Source organism: Cotesia glomerata, linkage group LG7 (genome assembly GCF_020080835.1).
Source record: "Cotesia glomerata isolate CgM1 linkage group LG7, MPM_Cglom_v2.3, whole genome shotgun sequence".
Classification (NCBI taxonomy): domain Eukaryota; kingdom Metazoa; phylum Arthropoda; class Insecta; order Hymenoptera; family Braconidae; genus Cotesia; species Cotesia glomerata.
Genome location: NC_058164.1, coordinates 19,279,614 through 19,293,509, shown reverse-complemented (window position 1 = coordinate 19,293,509; position 13,896 = coordinate 19,279,614). Strand labels below are relative to the sequence as shown.

Sequence of the window (13,896 nt, the reverse complement as noted above, 5' to 3'; positions counted from 1 at the left end):
TTTTCCGGAACTTTTGCGGATCTTTTCCGAAACCCCTTAGAAACAGTATTGAAAAAGTTCCGGAACTCTTTAGAAACAGTATTAAAAAAATTTACTTACAAACTTTTAAGTAATCAAAAATTTGAAATTCTTAAAATTTTTTAGGAACTTCTCCGGAACTTTTGCGGAACTTTTTCAGAATTCTTTGAAAACAACATTAAAAAAGTTTACTTACAAATTTTTGAGTTACCAAAAATTTAAAATTCTTAAAATTTTTAAGTAACTTCTTCGGAACTTTTCCGGAAAGATTCCTGAAAAGTTCCGAAAAGATTGCAAAAAAGTTCCGGAGAAATTTCTAAAAAATTTTAAGAATTTAAAATGTTTGGTTACTCAAAATTTTGTAAGTAAATTTTTTTAATATTGTTCCTGAAGAGTTTCGGAAAAGTCCCTCAAATGTTCCGAAAAAGTTTCTTAATATTTTAAAAATTTAAAATTTTTGGTTACTCAAAAATTTGTAAGTAAACTTTTTTAATGTTGTTACCAAAGAGTTCCGAAAAAGTTCCGCAAAAGTTCCGGAGAAGTTCCTAAAAAATTTTAAGAATTTCAAATTTTTGGTTACTTGGAAGATTGTAAGTAAATTTTTTTAATACTATTTCTAAAGAGTTCCGGAAAAGTTCCGCAAAAGTTCCGCAAAAGTTCCGAAAAAGATCTGAAGAAGTTCCTTAAAAATTTTAAGAATTTAAAATTTTTGGGTACTCAAAAATTTGTGAGTAAAATGTTTTAATGTTGTTTCCAAAGAGCTCCGAAAAAGTTCCGCAAAAGTTCCGGAGAAATTCCTAAAAACTTTTAAGAATTTCAAATTTTTGGTTACTCAAAAGTTTGTAAGTAAATTTTTTTAATACTGCACAGTAAAAAAATTTTCGTAAAATTTAACATAAAATTTTGTGTAGATGTTTTTTTTACATAAAATTTATGTTAATTCTACACAAACGGTTTGTATTGATCAATCCATCCATTTTTTAACACACTCAAGTGTTAATTCAAAGTAAAACTACACTTTTTTAATGTTACTGGCCAACCAACACAAAATTTATGTTAAAGAATTCTTCATATATAGTCACGTATGCCACACAAGATAGACATTTAAATGTGATAGCCTCAACGTCATTTTAATTTGGTGGATTTTGATTTGTATCATTACGTAAAGTACTTAAATGCAGCTAATAAATATACAATTGTAGTGTATAGCAATTAAAAACTAAGTAAATAAAGAGTAATTTATATTAAAACATCCGATAACAGAATTGTAACCTTAAAATTCATTACAAGGTTAATGTCCTTTCTAGTGTGAATTTAGAAGACAGAATAAATTTTAAATTATGAGGAAATAAATAAAATAAGAAAAATTATAAATTTTATGATTATGAATCTAGCAGACATGTTGATTTTTTTTGACAAATTATTTACAAGTTAAAAAATACTTAAAAAAAATTACACGAATAATTCTTCAAATTTTCTACAAGTGAAATTTTTTTATTTTTTGTAATAATTTTTTCATTAAAAAAAATTGTAAAAATTTTCAGATGTCGGCTAACTTAATTTTCATTTATTTTTTTGAATTAGACAAAAAAATAAATAATTGAAATTAATAAATTATTAGAAAATAAACTTACAGTTTTTTTAATTTCCTACATGTGCATTTTTCCTTTAATTTATTATTTTCAATTGCTCATGTATTTTTTTTAATCACAAAATATATATATATTTAAATTATTAGTAAAACTCACATATTTGACAGCTGATCTGAGTAACAAAGAAAAAGTTACAATCAACACTTTATTTGTGTTATGGATAACATTTAAGTGTGTAGAAATCCGAGAATCAGCCAATGAAAGTTTTAACATATTTTTGTGTTACTTTTAACACAGAATTATGTTGATTTCATCAATATAAACAGTATGTGTAGAATTAACATAAATTTTGTGTAAAAAAATCATCTACACAAAATTTTATGTTAAATTTTACGAAAATTTTTTTACTGTGTGTTTCTAAAGAGTTCCGGAGAAGTTCCGGGACGGGACTTTCCGGGAAATTCTCAAAATTATTAAATATCTTCTAAATTTATTTTCATGATTTTTTTTGATAATACTAAAAGTAGCCGACGTTTTTAATTTTTTGATTTTGTCAATTAAAATAGAACTAAAAAATATTTTTTAAAAATTGCATTTACAGTTTTTTAAGTTTTTTTCTAATGAAGTTTTTTTCATCCTTTATAATTTTTCTTATTTATACTGCATAATTTTTATATTTCTCATGAACTATAAATTAAAATCGCACGACTCAATTTTAACCAATAATGGATCCGCACTCTTAACAACCAATAAGGATCCCGCATTTTTTAATCTAAGCAACTTCATTAGGTAGAGATCAACCGAATTTTTGTACTACAATCACTGTCCTTGGTTTGAAATTTGTATCTAGGACATACAGGTGTTTCGATTATTGTCTTGTAGCTGATCATCAATAATGAAGGTACACAATAAATTTATTTATTTATACGTATTCAAGTAAAATTGATGAATACAATTGTTCTTTATTGTAAGTATATTTAATAATTATATCCATACGTTTGTAAATTATTTTAAAGTGCTTTTTTGTTTATAAATACGATTGAAGGTTATAAAATTGAAGATATGGAATCTCCGGAATTTTTTTGTAACAAATGTGTACTCCCGATGGATGGTAGTGGTCCAACATTCTCATTTACTCAGTGTGGACATATTTATTGTCATAAATGCATCGCTAGAGGTGAGTTGTAAAAAAAAAATTTTAAACATTGATGAAAAAATATCAAATTTTGGACGCCAATAAATGTTTACTTTGCAGTCGGAAACCATTGTCCAACCTGTAATACCACTGGGATCCAATCAATGCCATTAGTGGCACCTTTACCACCATCTATTTCCAATTTGTTTGTTCCTTTATCTCAACTTAATGAACAATTGGAATCGCTTTCGAAATTGCAGAGCGAGCAATGTGCGATTACAAACAAGAGCTTTGAAAAATCGGTAATTTATATTTATTATTTTTATAATCTGGGTATAATTTAAAACAACAATACCTATATTACAGTATACAAAATTCGAATTATTGAAAAAAGGTTATTGGGAAAATCGCAAACGTGTTGAACGAGAGAAGAAAGAACTACAAATATTGCAAGAAAAATATGATAATTTGAAAGCAAGGGAAATGTATGCTTCTCACCAAAGTACTTCGGCTAACAACGCACAAGTTTTTAATTTTTCAAATGTTGATAATTCATATCAGCATCAAATCAATTCTAGTTCTGCTACAATATCTACACGTAATTTACCTCAACAACCCATGCCACGTCACCGTAACCATCGGTTAGTTAATTTAAACCATTTATTCAATTTATTTTTATTACGTTATTTTTTGCTAATTATTAAATTATTTGTTATGTATCAAATAATCTCACTAGAGATCACAATGACTCAAAATATCTTTATCCTGGATACAATACTACTCCAGATTCAGGACATAGCATAATAACGTCAGCGTATCGAGGATCAACTACTGATACATCAGATATTCCGGAGAATATTTTTCGTAATCCAAGGATAACTAAAGCACCAAGATCCAAAAAATCGACTTAAAATTGATTATTAAAATAATTTAAATTGATTAATATTTATTTTTTCATTCAGTTACTTTTTATATTAATAATTCCATTGTTTTAAGAATTTTATTAGTTTATTATAATTTGTAAACCAAAGATCATCATTTAAAACTGATACAAGTTTTCTAGTTAAAAATTAAAAAATTATTCATTATTATTTATATACAAAATATATAATATTTAAATTATAATTCAATGTAAATATAATTTTAATATTATTATAATTAAATTTAAAATGTGAAATACTTAAATTATAATTTATTATACAGAAATTTATTTAGTGTTGAAAAATTTCTAAATAAAAATTGTAAAATTTATAAATTTTAAGTTTTTTATCTTCACACAACTATTTATTGAATGAAACTATAAATTGTTATATTTTCATTAATCATTAATGTTTAAAATAAGTTTATGGCATGATAATTTGATGATATGAGTAAATAAATTTATGTCAGTATACTTATTGTCATCAAAATATGTATAAGATAGCATTTTTCATTAACTTCTAAGTTATTTCCAACAGTTCTTTAGATAATCGTTATTACAGAGTTGTAAATGGTGAGGTGATAAGTGTGCATTAATAGCTGATTTATTTTTTTTTTTCGCTATAAATATTAGTCAACAAATTCATAGCGAAAGATCTATAACTGATGTGAGTTATGTTCTTCAAATCATAGTTTGCATTCAATTAAATTATCTGTTGAATCTATATAAAGTCTCAAAAAGTTGATTCCACAAACGTATTTCAAATATGATACGCGTGGTTATAATTAGTTTAATAATTTGCATTTAATAGTTTTATAATTTCTGCTTAATAATTTTCGTATCTGCCTTTATCAATATATGTTTACAACTCACATTTTTTCACTTAATTTTTGACTAGTACGTTTTTATATTAATATCCTTTTAAGTAAACGTCTAAGATGTTTTGCTTCTTTTTACTTTTCGGCCATTGAAAAATATCGGGGACCTTTTTCTTCCTTTTAATTTTTCTGCCATTAAGGGAAAGAGGCGCTGAAAATACTGCTGTCTGCTGCCGTTTTTTTAACACTAACTTCCATTGAAGTTGTTGTCGTACCTGTGGTTATATTATATACGGGCCGAAACCCAGGGATCGCTAAAAACAATCAGGGCTCGCGGCGATTTGAACTTCGAACCCAAATCTGTTCGGCTACTGTGAATATGATTTACACTTATCAGTCACAATGACCGTTAATTAATTAAATTATTCTTAAATTTACAGAAATTTATTGGTGTTGAAAAATTTGTAAATGAATATAAGTAAATAAAACATTTTTATAAGTATATAATTTTACCTGATAATACATGATTAGAATTAGTGTATAAGAAGATAAAGTTCTTTTTTCTATTATTTTCAGTATTATCGTAATTGATAATTTAATTTGTAAGTCAAGAATTCCAAACTAAAAATAAACATTAAATAAATTAATTTATAGATAAATTTATTTTTATTAAAAAAATTAAGAAAAAAAAATTAATGGAAATTTTTAATAAGTTTATTTTAATAAGTATAAACTTAAGTACTCTTCTTTGAGCCTGTAAAAATTTGTACAAAAGTGTTTACGTTAATACCATTCTGTAAACAATTTAAGAATAACTTAATGGAGTAATTCTCATATTTTATGTAGATGTCTCAAAAATTTTAAATCAAAACTTCAGTAGCCTGAAGTTTAAGACAACCTTAATTTAAGAAAGCAATTCCAACTTCTCATGGTAGGTAATTGGATTGGTGTTAAATGTCTACTAGGTGCTAAAATGATCATATCACATGAATTGACAAGACACGTAGGATCCTTGATGACTTCAATAAATCAACAGATTACCCACTTCTTTGAATTTGGTACTGCAATAAGGTAGGTGAGATTTCACAGATCTTCTTCTGAAGGTAGTAAAACGTTTTTAGGTTGTCATGAAGATATGCAGTCGCTCAAAATAACTTCAGGTGTATAGCAAATTTTGGAAAGCAAACAAAGAGATCCTGCAAATAAGTCTTACACGCTGTATCTGATCTTCCTCATCAATTAAAAAAAAAATAAGTATTCACTTGATGTTAATCATAATCTATTAAATTTGGTAATTATCCATTCAAAATTTGTAAGACTTGAGAACTTATTTTCTTCTCGATTCTTACAGCATTTAGGAGCTAAATGATGTGATTTTAAAATACATTCACACTCTTGAATTACTAAAAAAAAATTCACAATAATGCTCAAAACTCAATTTATTACTTAAATCAAAATATTTATACGAAATGTAAAAAAAATGACTTATATTTTATGACGCATAAAATTTATTTTCATAAAAACTCAAAGTAAATTGGCATATTGAAAAATAATAATAAATTATTGACATTTTGTTTTGTAATAAAAAATTATCTTAAAATTACGCTGCAAGAAGATCACCCGTTTGATAAATAAATAAAATATTTAAAAGAAAGAAAAAAAACTTTTTTTGCGATAAATTGATAAATATACTGCTTATATACATTTAATTACAATCATATATCATACAATATAATACAAGTATCAATTACTCATGATGAGGTGCATTAAATGAGCACTGAATACGATTTTCATAGAACTAATAAACGATATCGATTCGCTTATTTCAATTTAACATATTCAATATGATTATAAATTATTTTTAAATATAATTGAACTATAGTGATAATTTATTATTTCTGATTTTCTACTTCTCTAAAATTATGCTACATTCAAATTTTTATCAGTTATTCATAATAATTTATAATATTAATTGAATATTATTAGCATTTTCTCTATATTTTAAATTACTTAAAATAACGTCATAATTTATAATAAATAATATTTTTTAATAGTATGTTTATAAGGTACTCTAAGTTACGAATCACAAATTTAACGACTTTTTGTTAATTAAAATAATGTTCATTGCAATTTTTTGTTTGTTTAAATTAGAATTTATTTTTTCTATCGATTATTAAGTTAATTATTTGAATAATTCTTTTCCTATCCTATATACATATGTAATAATGACGGTAGAATATTTTAAATTCTAAAAGCAATTATATTTTTTTTTGTTCAAATAAATAAATAAATAACTTAAAATTTAATAATATTGCTTGGTTTCAAATCTGTAGATAAATAGTTGGCTTCCTTAGAGAAAAAAGTTTCATTAAGTTAATCCCTGACCGGCAGAAGTTTTCTGGCAAGATAAATAAAAAAAATAAACTTTAAATAGTTTTCAACTATATATGAAAAAATGTTAAAATAATAAAGAAAATTCAATGAAAATTAAGTATACAAATCATAAGTAAATAATAATAATAACAATAAAAATATCAACGCGTTATACTTAATTTTGATAGAATGATAGAATACGGTTTTTTATAGTAAAATACTTCGTTTGCTCTTGTTATTGCTGTAATTGTTGTAAGAGAGGACAAACTTCAACTAAGGGCGTACCCAATACTTCTTGACATACTTGATTTATATCAGGTTCCATCATTAGTGACGAAATTTGATCTTCTGATAACATTTCCACACTAAAAAAATAAAAAAAAATGAAGAAATTACTCTGATAATTATAATAATACTAATCTTAATTTAATAAGAATCATTATAAAAAAAAAAATTACCTAGCTAAACTTTCACTATCCGATGTTTCTTCATCGGGATTTAAATAATTCATAGTTTTTTCCAATGGACTAGGAACTTTGCCTTTTAAGACAGCAATCTTACTATCATGTTTTTGTACCAATTTATCATCATTATCAATTAATTTTGGTTCACTCGATCGTCTTTCAGTTAAGCTTGATATATTAAGCATCATCATTCCATGATTTAATAACTCTTTCATCCGTTCACCAGTACCAGTATTCCACAACATATCCAACGATTGTCTCCTTGCGGAATTACCTAAAAATAAAATTTGAAATATTAAAAAATTATATTTAATACGGTTAAAATTTTAATTAAAATTTTACCTGACGTGCAAGAACTTTCTCCATAAACAGCAGAATTTTTGGTAATCCAATTAGTTAAGCTGCTATCTAATTTTCCTCTAGATTTAGTTGACGGACTTCGAGTTATTTCTGATTTTTTATGCTCTCCAATAGTCATTTCATTGTTTTGTACCGTTGCTGGTAATGATTGTTGATGACTTAAACATTTTTTATTACGAGCATCTTTAGTGTCACTAGAACCACTAGTAACTATCATTGATTCTGGACTTAATTCACTAGGTAACGGTTTGTATGGAATTTGATCATCTTCATCTGAATACATCTCATTATTATAATAAATATCATCCGGTGAGTTATTTAAGCTTATTTCTGTCCATTTCTCATTATTTTCTGTATGATCAATATTTTTATTATTTTGCTGATGATTTGGATTTTTAATATCATGGTTCAATTTATTTGATGATGACTTTGACCGTTTTAATTGATTGGAACCAATTTGTGCTAAATTAGACGATGATGAAGATGACGATGATGCTGCTGCTGATGGCGATAGCGTTGTTATAACTTCTGATAAACGTGGAGTTGATACACTGGTTTTTTGTGGTAATTGAGTGTTTTTTATTGTTGATAATGATGCTATGCTTTGAGGCCTTTTACGTTTTATGTATTTTCTTGGTTCCGTTGATGAAACATTTACATTATTTAATCCTAAGTACTCTGTCGTGTTTTGAACCTTGAATGAAAATGTTTTATTTTAATTTTAAATGACTTGATATCAAATAAAAATTAAATTAAAATGACTATTACTTTAGTAGAAATTGAAGATGTTGGACTTATTTTATCAGGAAGACGTAAATATTCATCGCTCGTATAATCTGTACTATCTGGAGATCCTGTTATGCTTGATTCTGTAGAAGATTCTGAATTTTTTTTATTATTATTTTTTAGATTATTTTCTTTCGGATCTCCACTATCGTATTGTCTTGTCTGTTAATTAAAAAAAAATTTTAATTAATACTGTAATGAATTTGTGAATAAATATGCAATACAAATTATAACTTTAAAAAATGTTATGAGAGATCTTAATGATACTTGATGGATTATAATAAATCTTTAATACTTACTCGATGAATTTCATCGCTTATTTTTTCAAGATTACGTAACGCTTCGGCATATGTCATCTTTGCTTCTCCGACTGATCGTTCTAATTCACTCACACGCAATTTTTGTTTTTCTAATGCTTGATGAAACTGGGCTTTCATTTCATAGTACGGTCTAGAAATTTAAAAATGAAGTAGTCAAAATATCGATTAATCTTACTATTCATTGGAAAATCTACTGAAATTCATTGTTTAAATTATAACTCAAAAATTAAGTAGTACTAATTTAATTTAGTGAGGATATAATGAATATAAACATGCGGTAAAAATATATCAACGTGAAAAAAAAAAAAAAAAAAAAATAACACTAAAAAAAGGTGAAAATGATAGGCTGAAAATTATACTTTTTCCGTCATATTTTAATATAACTTACTATTCTACTTACAATAATAGCAAGTTGTGTCGGTAGGCGATACTATTTATGAGAAGCAAGCTGCGTCGTGCACCCAAACTGTCAAGATGAATATAAAAACGAAAAAAAAAAACAAAGAAATAAATAAAATATACTCTACAAAACATAAAAAAATAATACAGCATTGATTTTTATAATAAATTATATAAAAGTTACTGATTATAAATCATCAAATCTAAAACGCACAATATTTGTTTTTCATTTTAAAAAGAGAATAAAAAATTGATAATTTTCAAATCCACATGCAAGCATTCAAAAAACATTTAAAATAAATAATATTAAAAAATTTATGATTTTATTGAATTAACTAACCTTGATTTAGTAATGGATCTTTTTAAATCTGATTGTAGTCGTTGGACTGTGTGTTCCGCGTTATGATAAAGTGCAGTCATATGTCGATGTTCAGACTCGGAAATAGCTCGTTCGTGTTCAGATTCATTAACTCTTTCAGTTGCGTGATTTAACATTTCCTAAAAAAATAATTAATATGAAATTAAATAGTAATTAATGTTTTTTAATTAACCATTGTTAATGAGATTATGATTATTTACCTGCCAAGCATGATCAAAACATCTTCCTTCCATCCTAAGGCCTTCCTCTGCTAGATAAACCATTTCTTTAGCAGCCGCATGCTGCCCATTAGCTCTTTCAAATCTGATAGCTGCTTTTTGTGCATCTCGAAGTGCCTAAAGAAATAAAATCATTTAATAATTATTTAATCTAACAATGAATTATTGAAGCTTATTAATTAAATATTATTGAATGCCAATTAATCATTAGAAATTAATATATGTAAAAGAGTAATGTTGCTTTGTTCATGATTAATTCAAAATCAGTGCAAATTGAAATTCAAATTGTAATAGATAATGAATTGTCTATTAAAAATCATTTATTCAAACTGACTTCTTTAGCTTTAAATCGAGCGTCATAGTAAGGTCGTGATTTCTCAATACAGGTACCAAGCTTTTTAGCTAAAGTATCAATTGTCATTGTTGATTCACATAATAATTCTCTAAATGTTGCTCTTGCTTCCTGTAAACATAAAGAGAAATTATATTTTTATGAAATGAAAATGGATAATCAGTTTAGAAAATTTTAAAGTTAATATTTATGATGCGGAAATTAACAGACGTTCAACAATTTTTGTTATAATTTTTTATACCGGCTTTCATTATTAAGAAAATAACACAAAACATATCATACTATCGGTATCATTAATATTTAATAGGAATAAAAAGTAATCTAGGCTGCTCTTTTAAATACATAATGTTTTGAAAAAAAAAAAAAACAAATTATCATAAAAAAATGTTTTTGAAAAAATTACTTTCACTTTTTTTTTAATATTGAAATGTGAAATTACAAAAAAAAATTTTTGTATGTTTGTTAAACGAATCCTAAAAGTTGTCAGTGTTTACTGATTTCAGTATCATAAAAACTCAAGTAATTGAAAGATAAATTTAATACAAAACTAATACTAATTCAATACTGTCGTTTGAATAATTAAAAAATACTTACATCTAAATCAACCTCGAGTTTATTAATGTTATCAGTAGCAGTATTTAATCTTTCAAGTTCAATCTGAAATAAAAAAATATTTATTATAATCGATACAAGTATATTCAAAATTTTGTCATACAGATTGTAATCAATAAAATAATTTAAATAAATGACATTATCCAATATTCGTAAAATAATGGTTTTTTTATTACTTGCACTCGGGGATCTACTGCATCATCAACTTTGTCATCGTCGTTGGCACTTTCTGTCGGATTATGTTCACTCATAATTCATTTACTGTGATTTTTATTTATTCAATTTTTATTATTTGTAGTTGTATTAATTCAAATTATATTTATTGAACTAGTATTATTTACAATATATTCATAGCCACCTGTATCATTGAGTTTAGACGTCAGGTGGCCATGTTGGAATATGCATTCTCGCTCTCTTTCGTCTTTTCTCTCTCTCTTTCTCTTCCTCTTACTGATAATTTTTTTGATCTATAAATTAATTGAGTTAAAACTTGGGGTTTTCTTCAGCTAATAATTGATTAGGAAAATATAATAAAGAAGAAATACAAATTTATTTTTGGTTTTCAAAAAAGTTATCACAAAAAAATTTTTTGAAAAAAAAAATAAATAAATAAAATAAACAATAAAATTATTTAATCGCAAAAAAAATTTTGGATTATGGAAAAATTAACGGAGAATTATCAAGAATAAATATTTTGAAGAAATTAAAATTGTTGGAAAAAATTTTAATTTTTAAGAATTTTAGACCGCAATTAAGTTAGCGTGGAAATTCAATAAAATATATCATTGTAAATATCAAAAAATTGCTCCTTAAATGCTCTTTCAGAATCCATAATTGCTCCAGTGATTAGATAATTATTTAATTAAATATTTGCAATCAAAATTACAAAAATGGTTTTCCCTATATCTCAGCAAATTATTATTTTTTTTTTATATTTTATTAACCCAATATTGCTCCCGATTAGTTCTTTTGACATTAGTCAATTTTATTCGACAATAGCTTTTATTTATGTGTAATTAATTGAAATTACTAATTACCATTTGAATAGCCACCATAAGACTATGATGACGTCATATCATAAGAGCCGCTTCATAAGAATCACACTTGACGAGCCATCGTTCACATGAGTATATACTAAACAAAACCGCCGTATAGTACGGACTGTAACCTTGCAGCTCATTGTAGAACTTTCGGTTTAAATTTTATTTATATTTATTTTATTTTTTTGAGGTTAAATCTACATTTGAACTTATTTGGTGTCAAGATTTTCTTTTTTAATGATTGATTTAAGAAAAAATTTGCTAGAGCCTTCTTAGAAGAATATCTTTAATTAAGTAAATAATATTCGACTGTATTCGATCAAAAATTTTTTATAATTTGCAGTTCGTCGTTTTTTTTTGTGATGTTTTTTTCGATTTCATAACATAGATTCGAAAAATTGCTAATAAGTTTCTTATGAAGAAAATTACAATTAATTAAAAAAAAAAATTCACGAACTAATTATTAATTTATTTCAAGCATCAAATTTATAATGGATGTTTGCAGGATGAGTTATCAGCTTGGAGGACTTTGAAGCATGCTTGTGCTGATTTTTTTTTTTGATGAAGGAATTAAGTAGTAGATTTATGTAAGGCAGGATTACAAAAGATTTTATTGGTAAGTATAATATTATATTTTTTATATGTAGTAATTTTATCAACTAATGAAAAAATTAATCTAAAGATTGGAAATCGTCGCAATTAAAGGAGCACTAATAGGAGATCTCGGAAACCATCGCAACAGTCCTAGATCCACCAAAAAACGTCGAGATTCAGGTGGTCGAGCTGGAAAAATTGGTCAAAAATATGTGCAAAAATAAAAACTGTTAAATCATCAACTTCCTAATCTCAACATTCGAGTGGCCAGTTATTGCAAAATGCTGATGGTCCAATTTTTATATTCAAAACCTAAGAAGGCGAGAGTAGAGTTGTATCTTCAAGTCAACATAATGGAGCCAACTATGAATAAATATTGGCTTCATTAAGTAAACCGAATGATCTACGTTAAATTATTTATTTTTTTTTGCTCGATTTCTAATGACATTAAGCTGGATTGCTAATGACATTACGCCAAGATATGACAAGTAGTACGAAATTAATGGATCAAAACATGCAACTTTATGAAAATGTATTAGAAGAATAATTTACTCGTCAGGACTTGGGTGTTTTTCAGTGTCTCACTTGCACTGCAGCGACATTCATTATCTTAAATGTTGTAGCGTGAGAAAAAAATCTCATAGCCCATGTCCTGAAAGGTTTATCAACAAGATTTTCTAGATGCATCTAGACATGTTGGAATCTTAGGAGCTCAAGGAGTTGGAAAATCGACTTTTCTATCACTTTTTTCTTTAAATTATGGGTAATTTATCAATAATGGAATGATAAATATTAAAGAATTAATTTTAATTTAAATAACAGATCACATTAATGCAAATGAATTTCAGATCAGAACTATTAACTATAAAAATGTCATCTCATCTTACAAATGGATAAAATTTTAGCAGTTAATTAGATTTTAATGTAACAAAAAATCCTGTTCTTATTTAGATACGCCGCCAATTCTTTCAAGTTCTACAATGACATCAACTTCTTTATTTTTTTTGACTTCTTAATTTTTTTTTTTTAATTGATGTATGCATATACCTATAGAAATTAACGTTATTTTTTAGAAATTTACTGTACAAGACACTTTTAATGATCATGTATCAAGCTTTATTTTGAAAACTATTCATAAAAATATTCTTTTCTAATTTAGATAACATGAAAGCCGCATTTAACTTAAACAATGTTTAAAAAATCTGCAAAAGTAATTCATTGAAGAAAGAAGAAAAGAAATCTATCAAAGTTGAGTAATCAGCGAGCGTTTTACAAAAAATTGCTTACTAAATAGTATATTTGGTACTATTAAATAAATACACTTCTCACAAAAATTAAGGGAGCAAGAAAAAAATCCAAATTTTTAGGGGATTTTCAACAGGCTGTAACTTCTAGAAAAATGATCGTACAGCAAATAAAAAAAAAGCAAATTGTAGTTCTGAGTGTGTAGTTTTCGGATCTGAGTTTGTAAATTTTTTTTCGAGTAATCTTAAGAAAACCACCGACAAAAAAAAATT

At 25.7% G+C, this 13,896-nt stretch overlaps 2 protein-coding genes and 1 long non-coding RNA gene across 10 annotated transcripts; 2 read left to right on the top strand and 1 right to left on the bottom strand.

Moving 5' to 3' along the window:
- The first annotated feature begins 907 nt into the window (after positions 1-907).
- LOC123268621 lies at positions 908-3,723 on the top strand. 6 transcript variants are annotated; one of them, XM_044733851.1, is made up of 6 exons: positions 908-1,241; positions 2,400-2,577; positions 2,656-2,787; positions 2,866-3,047; positions 3,112-3,386; positions 3,482-3,723. In XM_044733851.1, exons 2-6 carry the CDS (start codon positions 2,556-2,558, stop codon positions 3,654-3,656), a joined length of 786 nt encoding a protein of 261 aa, XP_044589786.1. In that variant the 5' UTR covers positions 908-1,241; positions 2,400-2,555; the 3' UTR covers positions 3,657-3,723. The 6 variants fall into 6 exon arrangements, with proteins under 6 accessions (XP_044589786.1, XP_044589787.1, XP_044589792.1 ...); XM_044733852.1 differs by having other exon boundaries at positions 1,184-1,241; positions 2,388-2,577; XM_044733857.1 differs by lacking the exon at positions 908-1,241 and having other exon boundaries at positions 2,287-2,577; positions 3,532-3,627.
- Positions 3,724-6,171: 2,448 nt separating this feature from the next.
- LOC123268876 (SH3 domain-binding protein 5-like) lies at positions 6,172-11,155 on the bottom strand. Of its 2 annotated transcripts, XM_044734303.1 has the most exons (11): positions 10,922-11,155; positions 10,728-10,790; positions 10,116-10,244; positions 9,764-9,898; positions 9,525-9,682; positions 9,186-9,251; positions 8,765-8,915; positions 8,448-8,627; positions 7,662-8,373; positions 7,314-7,593; positions 6,172-7,220 (listed from the first exon to the last, which is right to left on the bottom strand). In XM_044734303.1, exons 1-11 carry the CDS (start codon positions 10,994-10,996, stop codon positions 7,091-7,093), a joined length of 2,079 nt encoding a protein of 692 aa, XP_044590238.1. In that variant the 5' UTR covers positions 10,997-11,155; the 3' UTR covers positions 6,172-7,090. The 2 variants fall into 2 exon arrangements, with proteins under 2 accessions (XP_044590238.1, XP_044590239.1); XM_044734304.1 differs by lacking the exon at positions 9,186-9,251.
- Positions 11,156-11,901: 746 nt separating this feature from the next.
- Positions 11,902-13,866, top strand: LOC123268877. 2 transcript variants are annotated; one of them, XR_006510324.1, is made up of 4 exons: positions 11,902-12,079; positions 12,291-12,401; positions 12,468-13,142; positions 13,228-13,866. It is a non-coding gene; the product is annotated as an uncharacterized LOC123268877 (long non-coding RNA). The 2 variants fall into 2 exon arrangements; XR_006510323.1 differs by having other exon boundaries at positions 11,909-12,079; positions 12,468-13,866.
- Positions 13,867-13,896: the final 30 nt, after the last annotated feature.

Bases quoted from the DNA above. Each gene is read 5' to 3' on its own strand.
- LOC123268876 (XM_044734303.1), bottom strand. From the start codon at position 10,996: ATGAGTGAACATAATCCGACAGAAAGTGCCAACGACGATGACAAAGTT. The intron at 9,683-9,763 runs GTAAATAATCAT...TTATTTTTTTAG, and splicing joins GTTTTGATCATGCTTGGCAG to GAAATGTTAAATCACGCAAC. The intron at 8,374-8,447 runs GTAATAGTCATT...TTTTCATTCAAG, and splicing joins CATCTTCAATTTCTACTAAA to GTTCAAAACACGACAGAGTA.
- LOC123268621 (XM_044733851.1), top strand. From the start codon at position 2,556: ATGAATACAATTGTTCTTTATT. The intron at 2,578-2,655 runs GTAAGTATATTT...ATACGATTGAAG, and splicing joins GAATACAATTGTTCTTTATT to GTTATAAAATTGAAGATATG. The intron at 3,048-3,111 runs GTAATTTATATT...CCTATATTACAG, and splicing joins ACAAGAGCTTTGAAAAATCG to TATACAAAATTCGAATTATT.